Source organism: Episyrphus balteatus, chromosome 1 (assembly GCF_945859705.1).
Source record: "Episyrphus balteatus chromosome 1, idEpiBalt1.1, whole genome shotgun sequence".
NCBI lineage: Eukaryota > Metazoa > Arthropoda > Insecta > Diptera > Syrphidae > Episyrphus > Episyrphus balteatus.
In genome coordinates this window covers 39,388,283-39,405,904 of record NC_079134.1, presented here as the reverse complement: position 1 = coordinate 39,405,904, position 17,622 = coordinate 39,388,283, and the positions used below count along the sequence as shown (strand labels likewise).

Genomic DNA, 17,622 nt, shown 5'->3' with positions numbered 1-17,622 from the left:
CTAAACTAGATACATATATACAAAAATCGTGATTTAAATAGCTTTTTCAAAAATAAGATTTAATTAAATAAAATAAAATTAATAAAAATAATTATAAAGTTAAATTAATGCTTATAGGAAAAACAGCTTAAGTCTCCCCATTTTTTCTTTTATATTCTAAGTATTGCAATTCTTTGACTTTGGCTTCCAAGATTTTTATTTTGGCCACCTTTCTTTTCAAGTCACGTCTTATGACTTTTATCTGATTGTCTTTCTTTCTGCATAACTCCATATAATGCAAACATTTTCTTTTTACTTCTTCGGGGCTGGCTTTGTCTATATCAAATTTCTGTCTAGTTTTTCTAATTGGTGTGCTGCAAAATGAATCAGTCATTAAATTATATGTTTTGAAACTTGAATTTTAACTAAATGAATACCTTAATTCATCATTTGTAACGCCATCGGATTGTAAATCTTCTTCTTCATTTTCGCTGCAATTAAAACTTTATTAATCGAAGTCGGGTACTTTGCAGGATTTGGAGAACGGTAAAATTTAATTCGTTCACGATTGAAAAATTCAAACGAGAAATTAATGTCGTTTTCCAAAATTCAAGGAGTGACACTCCTAGCTATATAATCACTCCAAAAGGAGTGATTTCAAATTCCAAAATTGAAAAAGGAGTGAATTTTTGGAGTGAATTCTTCACTCCCAAAATTTTGAAGGAGTGACGGAGTGATTACCAATACTTCTACATTTGACTTCATGGACTGCTTGTCAAATTGTTGGGTGGTTGTTTTAACTTTTGTTGTGAAGGAAATTATATTTATTTACAAAAAAAATTCAATAAAGTATTGTAAAAAATCACTAAAAGTGAATTTAAAAGATTGTGTTATTATTTTATTCATTATTTCGTATTACAAACACATGCAAAGCAAACGTCAAATCACTCCACTTGTCAAATTCTTCGTGAACAAATTCCAAAATTGCACGAAAAAGGAGTGATTCACTCCCATAATTTTGGAAAACGACATAAATTTCAATTCAATTTGATTTTTTGGAAACTTAAAAATTAAATTCGTTCACGGATCGTAGATTAAAATAAAAAATAATTTTCAATTTTAAGGTATGTATTGTATACTCGTATGTAATTTCTATGTTTTTAAATACATATATGTATTTTGTTTAGAAGGGCAGGAATTTTTTTTACATTTTTAGTTTTTTTTTCAATAAAAGAATTGTTTCTTATTGGAATGGGTTACGGAGATTTTGAAAAAAGTTTTTTTTTTCAAGAGTTTTTTTTTTAACTTTTTGATGGTATAATTTGTACTATGCGTTCCGAATGGGCTATAGAACCTTCTTTATTTATATAAAACAATTGATTTTCTAACCTGGAATAAATAAATTTCTGATGAAGGTACCTATGCACATGTACAAAACTAGTGCTGGTATCAATTGATGCTCCATTGTTTATTTCTGCACCTTATTGTTGCTTTAAAAAAAAATCATTTAGTAGATATATCATACTTTTATTTTGAGGGAAAACTCCGATTTTTTTTTTGTTCACGATAAAAGCCATAAAAAGGTTCAGGATTTTGTTTTTTTACCGATACCAAAATGATCGATATATGCATCTCGTTGTGACGACGTTGAACGCTGGTTTGGCGGTACCTTTGATTCTCTACAAACGCAGGTCACAGTTGCGGCGGCGTATTAGTAAAAAAGTAGTTCTAGAAAAAATATTTGCATTTACATGGGACGGAAAATCCCATAGATTGCTTTCGGTGAAATGTCATAAAAAAGGGTTTGGTTTTTTATTAACTTTCTGTTCTTCCGACACTGAAGTCATAGATGTATTTATGTATTGTAAATAGTGAACAATTCAATAATTCTAAGAAAATATTTTTCAAAGTATTATTTAAAAACATCATTAGCCCTGTTCCTTTGGGAGGTGGCAAAGTACTACTAGTAGTTTATTAGCGATTTTCAATGGAACGCACTTTCAACGAATTCAATACAAATCGTATCTACTCGGGAAGAAGAACATGAGTAGATGATAGTACTAGATTAACTAGTAGTTTACTACTCCAATGGAACAGGGCTATTATTTTCCACGTCAATGCAAACGGATTATTTTTTTTTTCTTCTTTTTGAATACTGTATCCGGAAATGCTTTTGGACGGTTTTTCACCTGAATCTGCACTGCATCAACATTTATAAAAATGATGCATTTTTATAAAATGTCTTTTTATGTTTCCAGTAAACGTATTTGTAACTTGTTCATAAAAAACATGTTTTTTCTAACTAGACTTATCATTCCATTAAAAACAACCATCCAACCAGCACTTTGATCTTTCGGATCTTTTCAATTTCTTTTCGTGAGAGAACGAAATCCGAAAGAAATTTTTTTTCCGATCTCTCACGAATGAGAATGATAAAAAGAGAAAAAAAAATAATAATATAATTCGTTCCGAGAGAGAACTGAAATTTTCAGATACCGAGAAAAGTATTTGAAGAGAATTTCATTTTTTCGGACCGTGACTCGTAAGAAGATCGGAAAAATTTGAGAAGTATCGATATTTTTCAATTCGCGAACAATATTTTACGAACCCTGGTATTTTTTTTAAATACAAATTTTGTAAATAAGTTACCTTTCAATTTTAACAACTTCTGAAGAGATATTGGCTTCTTGGATGGTAAAACCCGCATAGGAATGGTCAGTATCAATAGTTTCACTTAAATTATAATAAAATCTGTTTTGCGAAAAAGAAAATGGGTTTTTTGAAAGAACTTACTTTTTGATTGAAATATTTGCATCATGTTCCAAATGCAATGGATCGGAATCTAAAACTTCTCTGCAAAAATAGAAATTATTATTCATTCCAAACATATTTGAAAATATTAAAAAGTTAATTATTTACGTTTTATCTTTCAACATGTTGGAGAAAATAGAAGGAATCACTTGTGAAGAAAGCTGGCTTCTTCCTGCTCCAATGTTTATCAGACAATTTTTATTCGAATGCTTCTCACAAACTGGAAATCTTTTTGTGAGTGTAGGACCGCTGCCATTTAGTGACAATTTTGCTTCTATCCAGTTTTTATCAAACTTGCTTCCACTATTCAAACTGAAAAGTTTTAAAGAAATTAGTACATAATTAATTTTGTTTATTTTAAAAGAAGAAAGATACGAGTAACTTACCTGTGTAACGATGGCCGTGGTAGGACGTTTGTGTCGCAGCCAACTATTGAGCACTTCATTTTGTTAATAATTCTTATTACCTTTTTTCATATATTTTTATTTTTTTTTCTTGTCACTTGCTTAAAACTTTTTAAATAATCTTAAAATTTTAAGACGAACTACCAAAAACCAAACGATGATAAAAATAAAACAAAAATCAGCTGTGAAAAATCCCTTAACAAAAAAAAAAATATCGGTGTTTTTTTATAGGGGGAATTATTCGCAACTATAATTCTAGATCTGTTTGCTTATGTCGTTTTCTATTGACGAATCTCAGAATGGGCGCATTCACAAACCTAGGTGCTACGTAGCGACTCGTTCTGATTGGCTGAAAATAGCTAAGAAATTAGTTGAAATTTCCCCTCCGACGTAGGTGAAAAATTTTCAGCTTCAAAGCTAGCTGACATTTCTCAGTCAGCTGTTTGATGGAAACAAATTCTATTTGAATTTTAAATTTGGTGGAGTTGATGAAAAAAGCATATAAAATAAAATTAATTGTGTAGTATGTGAATATAAATCAGGAAATTGAGGAATTTCAAAGAAAAAAAGCCATTTAAAACACTCAAAACAAATTTTTTTTTATTGCATCTGTCACCTAGCTTTGTAGTGCAAATTCGCATTCCAAAAGCTAGTTGAAAATCGACTACGTAGCACCTAGGTTTGTGAATGCGCCCAATGAGATTTGTGAATCTGACTGCTGAAAGGGGGGGTGAAAAGGGGAAATAGTGGAAAAATCTCAGATTTCATGATCTATTTGCGTCTTGAGATTAAAAAAAAATGACAAAAAAATGGGTGCGTTCACGTACCGATCCAAGGGTATCCGGATACCTTTGTGTTGTTGTAATCCCATATAAAATCTCAGCTGATTGTAAACATGTGTTGACAAGCAAAAAATCCAAAGGTATCCTAAAAATTTCTGGATTCTCGTGTATCTTATGGGAGATTTGGAGAACAGCTGATTCGTGTTCACAAACTTATCGGATACTTAGGTATCTTGGATAGGGTATCTGTGCGTACGTGAACGCACCCAATGAATCTAATGTCGTTTTCTAATGACGAATCCATTGAATAAGAAGTACAGGAAGGGGTGTATATCACACCTATAGAGTTGGTGAGTGAAGCCACAAAAAAATTAAAAAAAAAAAAACAAATTTATATAAACTGTCAAAAATTTTATATAATCTGTCAAATTTCGAGCTCGTTTTCCAGGAGCGAACTCACTCTTATTGGTGATGACAAGGCGATGCAATCATTGACCTCCAATGTTTCAGCTAATCTTGATGATTTTAAAACAATTGTCAGTCTGTTTTTAGTTGAGGAAAAAAAAAACAGTTTAAAATTCGTATATAATTATGATGAAAAATAGCACTTATACGGAAGTCTCTCACGAGACCAGTTACATTTCTGTTGGCGCCCCTTGAGTGAACAATATATCTGCACTTCGACCCTTTACCAATACATGTGCATCTGTACAACTCACACTAATAAAAAGCGGCTTCACTTATTTGGATAAACACCCCTTCCTGTACTTCTTATTCAATGGACGAATCTCAGAATGAGATTTTTGAATCTGACAGCTGAAAGGGGGGGTGAAGAGGGGAAATAGTGGAAAAATTTCAGATTTCATGATCTATTTGCGTATTTAGATTCAAAAAAATGAATCTGATGTCGTTTTCTATTGACGAATCTCAGAATGAGATTTGTGAATTTGACAGCTGAAAGGGTGAAGGGACATGAGAACCAGAAATCTGAATCTGGATTTTTATCAAGATTAGGGGGGTTCACATTGACCAACTTACCGGACAGACCCGTTGTCATTTGGCCTGATGGCCGAATTATATTTTTCGTTCACACTCATCAGACAATTTTCATCAAAACCCACTTTTCAGCTTATTTTTAATATATCTTTAAGGCTTAACTACATTGGCTCAAAAAGTGAAAAAGTACAAAAGTGAAAATTTTCAAACGCATTTTTGTATAGTTTTTTGGGATGAACAATTAAAACAAATGATGCAGAAAGCTTATTTTTTGGTCTAAAAAACAATTTGCATACTCTTTATCCCAAAACAATTGCGATAGCCAGAAAAAAAATCTTTTCACTTTTGTACTTTTTCAAAAAGTGGTGTATGTAGTTAAGCCTTTACCCTATTCTGCTCTCAAATTAGAGACAATGGATTATCACTGTCTGCCGGACAGACATGTCGTTTAATTGACTAACATGTTCGACCGACCACCAAAAAATCAAAATTTTTTGAAAACCATCCGGCAAACCGGACAGGCTGTCGGATGGGTGTTCACACTATCAAAACAGCATCAGATCAGACCAAATGGCGGCTGGTCTGTCCGGTAAGTTAGTCAATGTGAACCCCCCTATTCACGCATACAAACACACGCACTTTCACACACACTCCTCTGTTTGACATTTGTCTGAACATTTGTTGTTGTTTTATTTTTGTATACGCTCAGATTTCGTACACAATTACAAAACTAGATTTCATACATGGTATAAAAACAGAAGGTATGATCATTAGAAAAAACTCAGTATCGAGAACTGTCAAAACTTATGGCTACTTAACAGGCCGCCTCCACAGGAGATATTTTTGTCTAACTCAATGGGTGCGTTCACGTACCGATCCAAGGGTATCCGGATACCTTTGTGTTGTTGTAATCCCATATAAAATCTCAGCTGATCGAACACATGTGTTGACAACCAAAAAAATCCAAAGGTATCCTAAAAATTTCTGGATTCTTGTGTATCTTATGGGAGATTTGAAGAACAGCTGATTCGTGTTCACAAACGTAGCGGATACTTAGGTATCTTGGATAGGGTATCTGTGCGTACGTGAACGCACCCAATGTGTAACATCTACAACAGGTGTGTTTTTTTGTTTATCTATATAGATTTTGTGCAAAAAAACGACATCGAGATTTTTGAAATCAAAACAATTTACGTGTTAAAAACAACAAAAACTTTATCTGTATAGATTTTTCAAAAATCCAGATAATTATCCAGATTTTACTTTCTCTCGATAAAAACAGTAGTGCCAAGGTACTTTATTTGTTGTGTTCATACAAAAATATCTGAAAATATTAACAAAAAAAAAAGCGGAGAAAACGAGGTTTGAAAAAAACTCTCAGAGAAAAAAATAATCAAAAATTTGTTTGACATGGTTGCATTGAAATGTAAATATCTCGAGATATACGCAATGCACTTTTCAGATAAAAGTCTTAAATGGATCCTGATAAGATTGTTGAACAGATATGTATATAAAATTACAAAAGTTTTTTCGAAAAATTAGAAATAAAAATAAAAAAGTTTTCACATTTGATTTTTAAAAAATCGAAAAAAAATTCAATATGGCTACCTTCAAACGCTTATAACATAAGAACGACTCAACCAATGTTAATGGTCATGGTCATAAACAAAAAATACCAAGACTGGAAAATTTCGTACGTCTTTCCCCCCAAAACCCTTTTGTGTACAGTGCTGTCTGTGAATATATGTGAAAGCCACCACGTTGGTAAATGACGTTAACACGCACACATTTATAGATTCACGACATTCACCACACATCCAACACGAACACAACGATAGGTTCACGACATTCACCACACCTCCCAGCTTGTAGGCAAACGTCAGTTGACCGCCGAGTTTCCAGTCTTGGTATTTTTTGTTTATGGTCATGGTCTTAAAATGTAGCTAAGAATATACAGATAATTTTTTATTTTTTGTGAAAAAACAATTTTTTTGAATCCAACATGGATGCCATGGCCATATGAAAATTTTTGTTTGCATCCAACATGGATGTAATGGCCTTCCCATAAACAAAAAATACCAAGACTGGAAAATTTCCTACGTCTTCCCCCCCAAAAGCATTTTGTGTTCAGTGTTGTCTGTGAATATATGTGATTGCCACCACGTTGGTAAATGAAGTTAACACGCACACATTTATAGATTCACGACATTCACCACACATCCAACACGAACACAACGATAGATTGACGACATTCACCACACCTCGCAGCTTGTAGGCAAACGTCATTAGACCGCTCAGTTTCCAGCATAAACAAAAAATACCAAGACTGGAAATTTTCGTACGTCTTTCCCCCCAAAACCCTTTTGTGTACAGTGCTGTCTGTGAATATATGTGAAAGCCACCACGTTGGTAAATGACGTTAACACGCACACATTTATAGATTCACGACATTCACCACACATTTGACACGAACACAACGATAGGTTCACGACATTCACCACACCTTGCAGCTTGTAGGCAAACGTCAGTTGACCGCCGAGTTTCCAGTCTTGGTATTTTTTGTTTATGGTTTCCAGTCTTGGTATTTTTTGTTTATGGGCCTTCCCACCATAAACAAAAAATACCAAGACTGGAAACTTTCGTACGTCTTTCCCCCCGAAACCCTATTGTGTACAGTGCTGTCTGTGAATATATGTGAAAGCCACCACGTTGGTAAATGACGTTAACACGCACACATTTATAGATTCACGACATTCACCACACATTTGACACGAACACAACGATAGGTTCACGACATTCACCACACCTCGCAGCTTGTAGGCAAACGTCAGTTGACCGCCGAGTTTCCAGTCTTGGTATTTTTTGTTTATGCTTCCCACTTCGGAGTTAAAGACATTTCTTTTTAAGACACGTCAACATGATAAAAATTATCTCCTGTGGAGGCGGCCTGTAAGGTTTTGACAGCCCAGCCCATTGAAATTGTTGTTGTAAACAAATTTGTCTTGGAAATTGTTGTTGCTTTTGACTTTGCCAAATGCCAAACGTCAAAACCTTATTACCCCATTTTGTAAGATGGCGGCTCTAATGATCATACCTTGTCTTTTTATACCATGGATTTCATATTCTATTTGTAGTTGAAAATCTGAGAATATTCTTTTACACAAAAGGTGTGTTTTTTTGTTTATCTATATAGATTTTGTGCAAAAAAACGACATCGAGATTTTTGAAATGAAAACAATTTACGTGTTAATTACAACAAAAACTTTATCTGTATAGATTTTTGAAAAATCCAGATAATTATCCAGATTTTACTTTCTCTCGATAGAAAACAGTACTGCCAAGGTACATTACACTTATTAAATGTCAGATTCCAATAAACGACAGCTGCAGTTGACAGATATATGACAAAAAAAAATTTAATATTTAAAATTGAATTCAATTAGGAATAACAAACAACACAAATCAATGTAAGTATAAGCATATTTTTTGGAAAAAGATGAAAATTGTGCGATAAACTTTGGTTTTTTTTTTTAATTAAATAATTTAAGGATTCACGTGTTTGCATGAGTGCGATATCTTCCCCAAAATTAAAGAGAAAAACCGGAAAAGGAGATGGAAAGTAAATCAATTTATTCTTACAATGAGCTAGCGTATTTATCTTTTTTTTCTAGGAATTATTTCACAAAAGAAGAATTCTGTGTACTGTGCGCTTGGGTCTTAATCGTGTCGGTACCTTCAACCCTCACAGTCAAAATGTAATGTAAAATGTTCTTGGAATGCCCGCTCGTTTGCGAAAACGTCTATTCTTAGACGATCAACATGAATAAATGATAACAAAGCTCTTGTTGTTAATAAATTGCCTCATTAGAATGCCCACCACAAAAACAGTCTCTTACATTTTTAAAATGATACACGTCATGTATGTGCGCTGCGAAGAAAAGCAAATACAAACATACCTCCCGAAAAATATTCCCCCAGGAAACACTTTTCATCCCAAACAGCAGACAGCAACAAGCAAGACAATCCTAACATTGCATTATGCAGCTCATTCAACACCCAAAAATCCTTCAGCTCCCGTTGATGAAAAACCATTTTATAAGAGATCGCTTCACTGCGTTCAAACTTGGACGACATGTGCATGATAAGTGAAGTGTGGAAACAAATGGCATGTGAAAGTGGTAATTGTTTCAGAGCATCATTTAGCTCCCCAATTGGTTGCAGGTAATATTTTTATTGATTCTCCTTTTTTGGTTCGATATATTCCTTATGTACTCTGCCTGCATTGATGTCGTTTTGTTTCTGTAGGACATGTCTTCTACAAATGGGTCTAAAGCCCCCATCGAGATCCCGAGAAAATCTGCATGAATCTTCTTCGCAATTGCTTTCCCCTCCTAAACAGTTATGCAGAGGGAGGAATTAAGGCAAAACACATGGATTCCCAACCCAACTTAACCAACCCTACAACTGGACATCCGGGTCTGAACAACTCGAGTACAGCAGACTTTTTAAACTAAGTTTATCCATGTATTATATTTGTTTATATTTTATAACTTTGTCATTATTATTTAACGTCAGACCCCCTTTGTGCCATCAAAATTTTAAATGTATCTTAGAAATAAGTTATTTAATTATTAAATTGCAAATTGCAAAATTAAAACGTAATCCGTTTTGCTTTTTCTCATTAAGATTTATCTGACAAGTTTCCAATCCGATATGAAAATTAATTGAACAAATTTGTGCGCGCCTCACTGCATAATCTCGGAACTGCAACATCAGACTTACAAAATGTTTCCATAAAAAATTCAACACATAACTTTGTATTAGTTTTTAGAAATAAATAACATACTCAAAGAAAGAATTACTCAGCTTTTGACTAAATTTACCTATATATTTATTTAACATTTAACATTTTTGTTTCATGTTTTTTTTTTTTTCATAAGTAGGTACCTACTCAGTAAATACTCTTTTACTAATTTTCATTATCATACATACACAAAAAAAAAAAAAAAAAAAAAAATCACCGATGCCGAGGGCACTTCGGTATTCCATAAATCAAGGCGACCACTGCCGTCGACAGAAGCGAACAAGGCGGGATGAATTGGAGACCATAACATAATTTGAATTTTCTTCAAATGAATATAATGGTTTAGTGTCCTACAAGTAAATACAAAAAATGTAATACATATTGGTCGTTATAGTAGATATTAAATTTCACCTTAAGACTCCATAACTTAATTGTCCAATCAATGAACGATGTAAGAAACAAATCATCAAAATCTGTTGTAGATTGATTTGGATGAGTTGATATTCCCGTCACTGGACCCAAATGTTTCTCATAGACTTCAGACACACCCGAACGTATTCCATGTCGATAAGCTTGAGTAGAAACAACAATTTATTTATAAGCAAATGGAAAATCACAACAAACTTTTACCATAATAAACATTGCCATCTTCACTACCCATAACCAGATTGTTAATCTCATTCGATGGAAAGGACATGCAACTGATAGCAATTGGGTTCGATTGCCGTGGCTGCAATTCCAGTGTATCTTGCGGCATCGACAACATATCCAAACTCCATGAGCAAAGCTTGCCATCGGCTGAGATCGATAACACATTGTCTGCATTCTGTGTGCCAACCATTTGCAAACAATACACTGGATGCGTATGTGCAGTTGCACTTAGAGGTGTCCTCTGGTCCTCTGGATGGGTGTGCGCTTTTCCACTCGATTATTCCATAATACAATATGACCGGAATACGTTCCACCGAGTATAAGGTTTTGATTGAATTTAGCAAAGCATGTTGACATAACGGCACTTTGACAATGGAATATATCTTCGGGTGTTTGTTTTTTATATTTTGTGTTCCAGACCATTACAACACCATCTGGTTCATTGTGACTCTCCTTAAAAAAGTTAGTGGGTTTTAGATAGAATCGTAGAAAAAAATACAAATGCAAACCTCATTATTGTGATATAAAACAACAACCAGTTCAGGAAAATGTGTTGACCAATCCATTGAAGTGATGCATCGATTCTTAGACCATCGGTCTTCGTGGAAATCTCGATTCAATGACAACCTAGCATGTGTCCTCTCATCGTTTGACTCCTATCACCACCTCCAATGTATTCGGTGTAGATGTCGACATTCTCAGATAGAGCCCTTTCGATGACACGTCCAGCGGGTAAAACAAACCTTTGAAAGTCCGCCGACAAGATGATCATCTGTTTTTGTTCTTCCGATAGTTCCTTAAGTGAAAGCACAAATGTTAAATTAATGTAAAGAGAGGAGAGAAAAAATTCACTTACTTTATTTTTCTCTTCAGGTTCTTTTTTGTATTCAAGTGGTGTTATGGCTGATGCAACTTCCTTCATAGTGGGCAAACCATGTGGTAGAATTCCTGGTGGTAGTTTGGAATGGAAACCATTGTCGATGTGTGGCAGCGATCTCTGTTCGTCATCTCCTTGGGCATCATAAGTAAGCATAGGTAAAACAGGAACAATTCTACGATTTTTTTTGTTTGTTTTTTTTTCTCTCATTTTGTTTAGAGCTTTGTTTTATTAAATTTTAATTTTTTAAATAAAAAAGCAAAAGCAAACTTTTTGACAGACAGTTGTCAAAGTTAATGTTCAGTGCTGCCAAACTTTAACACGGATTCCAAAAATCTCGATGTCGTTTTTTTGCACAAAATCTATATAGATAAACAAAAAAACACACCTAAAAATATCAAAAGTCAATAGAAAACGACATTACTTTTCTAGCAAGAATTCAGTCGCTAGTCGCTCAAAAGTTGAACTTTTCTTTAACTTCGTGGCGCGACGAGTTTGGGTTTTTTTTCACTATAGCTGCTTCTAATTTACTGTATCTTTTTTTATTTTTGTTAAAAAAATGAAAAATGCAAAAAAAATCATACATTTTCGTTGTTCCTGGTGGACAACGACGAAAAAATTCGGTTCGCATCAGTAGCTTACTAGGCTTAGCTATCAAAACCTCAACAGTGGATCACTTTACAGAAAATTTAATCTCCATTAAGGGGCACGGTAGTAGTGCCCAGCCAAGCTTTCTAGCAACTTTGGCACTACACCCTTATTTACGGAAACAACTCAGGCCATTTTCGACCCCCCTCTAACTTCCACAGCAAAGAAACCAGAAATTTCAAACTCGCTTTATTTGTTGATCTTGCCAAAACCAAACTTTTCACAAAATTTCAGCTTCTTAGGATGAGTAGTTCCTGAGATATAGGGCTTCAAAAATGGCGAAAAACTGACTCACTGACAGATCATCAAAATTATGAAGAACTTCCCGCTATCGTAGAAACTTGTAATTTTACACGGTGATGGGTCTTGTAATGTATACAAAGGAAAAAATCTAAAATTGAAGGTTTTAAATTCAGGGGGCATGGTAACCGCCCATTTTCGCTGAATTTTCATCAATTATTATAGAGCACTTCTCAATATTGTAGAATCTTGAAAATTGTTGTAATGGTAGATTTGGTAGTACAAAGGAAAACATTTAAAATCTTAAAATTTCAGCCAGGGGGCGTGGCAACCACCCATTTTCACTGAATTTTCATCAAATATTGTAGAGCACTTTTGGCTATCGTAGAGTCTTGAAATTTGGTAGAGCTGGTAGTTTATACAGAGGAAAAACTTTATTATTTGAGAATTTTAGCCAGGGGTGTCGTGGCAACCACCCATATTTTCGCTGAATTTTCATCAAATAGATATAGAGATTTTAAATTCTTCAGCAATACCTTGCAAAAAGTAGTGAAGTTACAACAAAAACATTCCTGTTAAAAAAAAAGCTAAGTTCTCCTGTGTTGAAATTATGCTGGCACAAAAAATACTGAGAGTACTGAGAAAAAGTGTACCAAGTTCTAAAGTTTGGTTTCAAATTTGTATCAATAAAATTTTTATTGTTTACTTGGCAATTTTTCAAATATTTTTAAAAATTTTCATGTAAGCAGTAAGAATTTTATTCATACAAATTTCAAACATTTGCATCTCAGTATCTCCTTTTTGTGCCAGCATAATTTCAACACAGGAGAACTTGGCTCTTTTTTTAACAGAAATGTTTTTGTTGTGATTTAATTCTCTAAATTAATTAATTTGTTTTTTTTTTTTTACATTTCAGATCTATTTAGAAAAGCTATCAAAATAAGCCTTTTTTACGTTTTTTTTTTTAGAAAATTAACCGCTATTTTATAACATAATCATGGGCCAATACAATAAGGCTTAATTATTGAAGCTTAATATACCTGAAATAAATTTACAAATTTTTAGATTTATTCAGTTTTTTGTTCTGAGGGATCGAAGTTTTGCGATGAAATAAAACACCACATTTTTGGAGTTGTAAATGACTTTACTTTCAATCACTATGGCATGATCAAAATCAAATTCTCTTGAGTTTTTTTTAACATTTTATTAATAAAAATCGTTTTTTCTAATGATTGTGTGATAACGCCATTTGAAAAAAAAAATAAAAAAATAATTTGTGCTAAAATCGTAAAACTAGAAGAATGTAGCTTTTTGTTTTATTGTAATACGATCATTTTTCACTGAGATACAAACCTATAGAAAATCACGAATATTTTTTGTTCCTTTAATTTTTTGGACTAGTGTATTTAACCTGTACTAGACAAAAAAAAAGCAAGCTTACTTTAAATCAATGATAACATCTCTTGAGAATCCGGATTGACTTTGACCTGATGTTGATGTCATTCTCATTAGATTCTGAAGCAAAAAATAACGAGTCGTCAATCGTCATATGATTATATTCTATAAAGGATTTTTTCAACATTTTTTTCATTAATCCCATATTTCTTTTCTTTGGAAAACACCTTTCCAATCTTTTGATCCTTCATCCTTATCAAAAGCAAACTGTGTGCTAAGTTTCATGAAAGTACCAATTTTTTGTATGTCTATTTCCTATACATTTTTACATTTTGTAACTGCTTGTAATAAGCAGCGCGCCGCTCTTTTCTTCTCAAGATATCCATATAGATTCTCGTGGTTTTCTTATTTTCAAAAAAACTCTAAAAAGTACCTACTAATATGACTAGCAGCCGCAATTACTTTCATACTCGTTGTAAATTAACCCCAGCAGCGGTTTCAGCAATAGATCCTGAAAGAGCAAACTTAAAAAAATACCCTCTCTCTGTTCGATTGGTTTTTAAGTGAACATAACAAACATAATATTTCGTAAAAGAAATTACCTACTACATTAACAATGCAGCGTTAGTACACTTTACGTATAGAATTTTTTGCTGCAAAAATAAAATTTACAAAGCTGTTGGAAGCAGATTTCGATTTACCAGCGGGAACCCATCGAAAGAATTTCTATACTTCATGTATGTAGTATATGTACACAATATCTACCAAACCAATATGAATTTTTTAATGATGCTTTTTTATGATTTTCGCTAACGGACTATAGTTATTATATATATATATATATATATATATATATATATATATAGTTATAGTTTTGAAATCTTGTCACCTTGACTGATTCACTATTAAAAAAAAAAATACTTACTAACACCAAATACTTTATTAAAGTCCTTGTCACCATTTCCATTTTTTTTTGTTCTTAAACTATAACTTTGCATTTAATGGAATTAACAAAACCTCATTTTCAATCAATTTCTTTACATCGTTAGTACTTTGTCCAATTTCCGCTAAAATATCACAAGCCGCATCAAATGCATTCGTATCCTTTTCAAATTTAATTCTTCCCGGAGTTCTACTCAGTCTTGGAGCAGGATTTGGTATAACATCACCCTCATCAGTTTGAATAAATGATTTACGAGATTGATTATGATCATGTTGCATAACATTCTTCCAATCCACAACTGGATAAACACAAGCATCGCAATCTTCAAAAATCTCTGCCCATTCTTTTTGGGTTTTTGTTAGAAAAGCTTTAGTAACAAGTTCTTTTCCTTCTTCATTTGAAATGGATTGTTCAAGATGTGGTAAACCAAGTTTGTCAACAAAGTTTCTAAAGAACTTTTCTTCCAGAGCACCCACAGACATGAATTTGCCATCTTTTGTTTCATAAGTATCATAGTAAAATGCTCCGGAATCTAAAAAATTAGTTCCACGCCCATCACCAGACCAAATGGGAGTTTTTTGAGACATGGTTATCCAACTTGAGACATATGCAGCTCCCTCAACCATTGCACTATCAATGACTTGACCTTTCCCAGATCGATGGCGTTCAAGTAAAGCCAAACAAATTCCCATTGCACAGAGAAGACCACCACCAGCAAAATCAGCTAGAATATTTATGGGAGGAGTTGGTTTCTCTTTGGCCCTGCCTAAAAGAGAAAGTACTCCTGACAAAGCAACATAGTTAATATCATGACCAGCACGATTTGCCAAACGACCATTTTGACCGAATCCAGTCAATCGAGCGTATATTAATTTGGGATTGTCTTTGCAAAGAATTTCTGGTCCAAGATTTAATTTTTCCATGACACCTGGTCTAAATGGTTCTATTACTACATCATAAGACTTACATAGTTTTCGGATAAGTTGTTGACCATTGGGATTTTTTAGATTTAATGGAAGGAAACGTTTTCCATGATTGAGTACATCTAAAGGATTGTGGAGAACCTAGGGGTGGAGATTTTTAATTTTGGTGATAGTCAGAATTTGTTGGTATATTTATTACCTTGTCGACCACTGTCACAGAAGCACCAAAATCTGTGAGAACTTTTCCACAAAAAGGACCTGGAGCTAGACCACATAGCTCAAGTACTTTGATTCCTTTTAGGGGCATAGATTATGTACTTTGAACCTTATCGAGAAAAAGTCGATGAGTCTTGTGTTTAGTTACCAAAAATGTATTTCTATTTGTAGGAATGGATATGAATACTAACGTTTTTATATAACTTGTTACAATATTCAAAGATTCGTTGATAAGTTGATCAATAAGCTAAATTAAATTATTGTAATAAAAAAAAAATGTTCAAATCATAACAACAACTGATAACATCATCTCCAGAAAAAAAAAACAAATCCAGCTGACAGCCAAAACAAAGGAAAAATATACAAGAAATACTGGGATTTTGTGTATGCCATACGTTAAGGCGCAAACACATGAGAAAGGTACATACTACACAGTTGTAGCGGAGTGGGTATTGAGCTTAGAAAATATAGGTCCGTTTCACAGTACACATAAAAAGGTAATAGGGGTATTCAATTCACGATCCGATGCAACTGGTCCAGGGTTCCCAGGTTGAGGGGAAAATCACCATTTTTGCCGATGTTCTTAGACGAAAGGGATAAAATAGGGGACGGGGATAAAAAAGGGAAAAAAATATCTAAAAGGGGAAACATTTAAACTTACAAAAACGTTAGACACAATCTTTGAACAATGGAATCAATTTAAATAAAACTTAATTTCGAAATAAACTATCGTATTCCACGCTAAGTGGATTTTTTAATTTGACAGCTCTACTTAAAACTTGAGTGCTTCCATTTTTTAATTCACTCCTCAAAATATTTCAATCTGTACTTTTTTGGGTATATCAAACGAAATTTTCAGCCAGCAGCCGCGGCAGTAAAACAAATTTAAAAAAAATACTTATAAATTTTTAAGACATCGTTGTTAAAAAAGCTTGCCTTAATCGCCATAATACTCTATGATTTACAAAAATACATCAAATATAGAAAATAATATCCATTTTTTATTAAATTAGCACTGATATTTTAGATTTACCCTCAAAATAAAATTTTTGAAGTAGTTCCATACTTCATTAATTTTATTTTGACTGTTTTTAGTTTGAAAATGAAATGTGTAATTTAAGCTTCATTTTTATTTACTTAAAAAAAAAAATAAATGCTTGCATTTTTGTTCTGGAAAAAAGGGGATCTTTTTCACGAAAAAAGGGGAAAAATAAAAGTTTTGGTGTTAAAAAAAGGTGATTTTTATTTTGAAAACCTGGGAACCCTGAACTGGTCTAGTATCATTGCAAAAGTGCAAAAGTGTAAAATCTTACAATACTACAACAACAAAATATATGGATTGAAATTTTACAATGGTCTTGCACTTTTGCTATACCCTAACCCTATTGCAAAATAAAAATACAATGGAGTAAAATTATTTTTGACAGATGGCAGCTCACCGTCGCGTCGCCCATGATAAACAGTATGTCTTTTTTATTCTGTTTATAATGGTTGTCGCTACTCATGTCCCGTAATTTAGTTTCTTTTGATGTAAAATAATTAGTGAAAATTAATTAACCCAAACAAAACAAAGAATTAAATTATAAAAAATGGAAAAAAAGAAGAAGCAACGGTGCAGGAAAAAAAACATCATAGATAAGAAGAGGGGCGTTCACGATCTATTGTAAAAAAATAAAATTTTACATTTTTACTAGGCCTGTTGCACCAGATCGTGAATACCCCTATTAAGTCAATGCTAAAAACAGTAGAAATTGCAATATTTCAAGATATACGCAATGCACTTCTTTTCAAATAAGAGTTGTCTTAAATGTATTCTGATAAGATTGTTGAACAAATATATACATTATATAAAATTACCAAATTGTTTGTTAAAAATTAGAAATTAAAATAAAAAAGTTTCCACGTTTGATTTAAAAAAAAAAAAAATTTTGTAAATCAATTTAGCTACCTTCA

The 17,622-nt window shown here is 33.0% G+C and overlaps 2 protein-coding genes, 1 long non-coding RNA gene and 1 pseudogene across 3 annotated transcripts; 1 reads left to right on the top strand and 3 right to left on the bottom strand.

Moving 5' to 3' along the window:
- Window positions 1-32: 32 nt before the first annotated feature.
- On the bottom strand, window positions 33-3,364 carry LOC129912893 (uncharacterized). The gene is made up of 6 exons (XM_055991251.1): window positions 3,177-3,364; window positions 2,899-3,102; window positions 2,773-2,832; window positions 2,629-2,712; window positions 417-470; window positions 33-353 (listed from the first exon to the last, which is right to left on the bottom strand). The coding sequence occupies exons 1-6, from the start codon at window positions 3,233-3,235 to the stop codon at window positions 128-130; spliced, it is 687 nt and encodes a 228-aa protein (XP_055847226.1). The 5' UTR covers window positions 3,236-3,364; the 3' UTR covers window positions 33-127.
- A 4,813-nt stretch (window positions 3,365-8,177) lies between these two features.
- On the top strand, window positions 8,178-9,634 carry LOC129912988 (uncharacterized). The gene is made up of 4 exons (XR_008771950.1): window positions 8,178-8,439; window positions 8,521-8,591; window positions 8,644-9,193; window positions 9,278-9,634. It is a non-coding gene; the product is annotated as an uncharacterized LOC129912988 (long non-coding RNA).
- A 305-nt stretch (window positions 9,635-9,939) lies between these two features.
- LOC129912733 (cytoplasmic dynein 1 intermediate chain-like) lies at window positions 9,940-11,633 on the bottom strand (annotated as a pseudogene).
- A 2,875-nt stretch (window positions 11,634-14,508) lies between these two features.
- LOC129912788 (alpha-methylacyl-CoA racemase) lies at window positions 14,509-15,956 on the bottom strand. The gene is made up of 3 exons (XM_055991216.1): window positions 15,861-15,956; window positions 15,653-15,778; window positions 14,509-15,594 (listed from the first exon to the last, which is right to left on the bottom strand). The coding sequence occupies exons 2-3, from the start codon at window positions 15,758-15,760 to the stop codon at window positions 14,572-14,574; spliced, it is 1,131 nt and encodes a 376-aa protein (XP_055847191.1). The 5' UTR covers window positions 15,761-15,778; window positions 15,861-15,956; the 3' UTR covers window positions 14,509-14,571.
- Window positions 15,957-17,622: the final 1,666 nt, after the last annotated feature.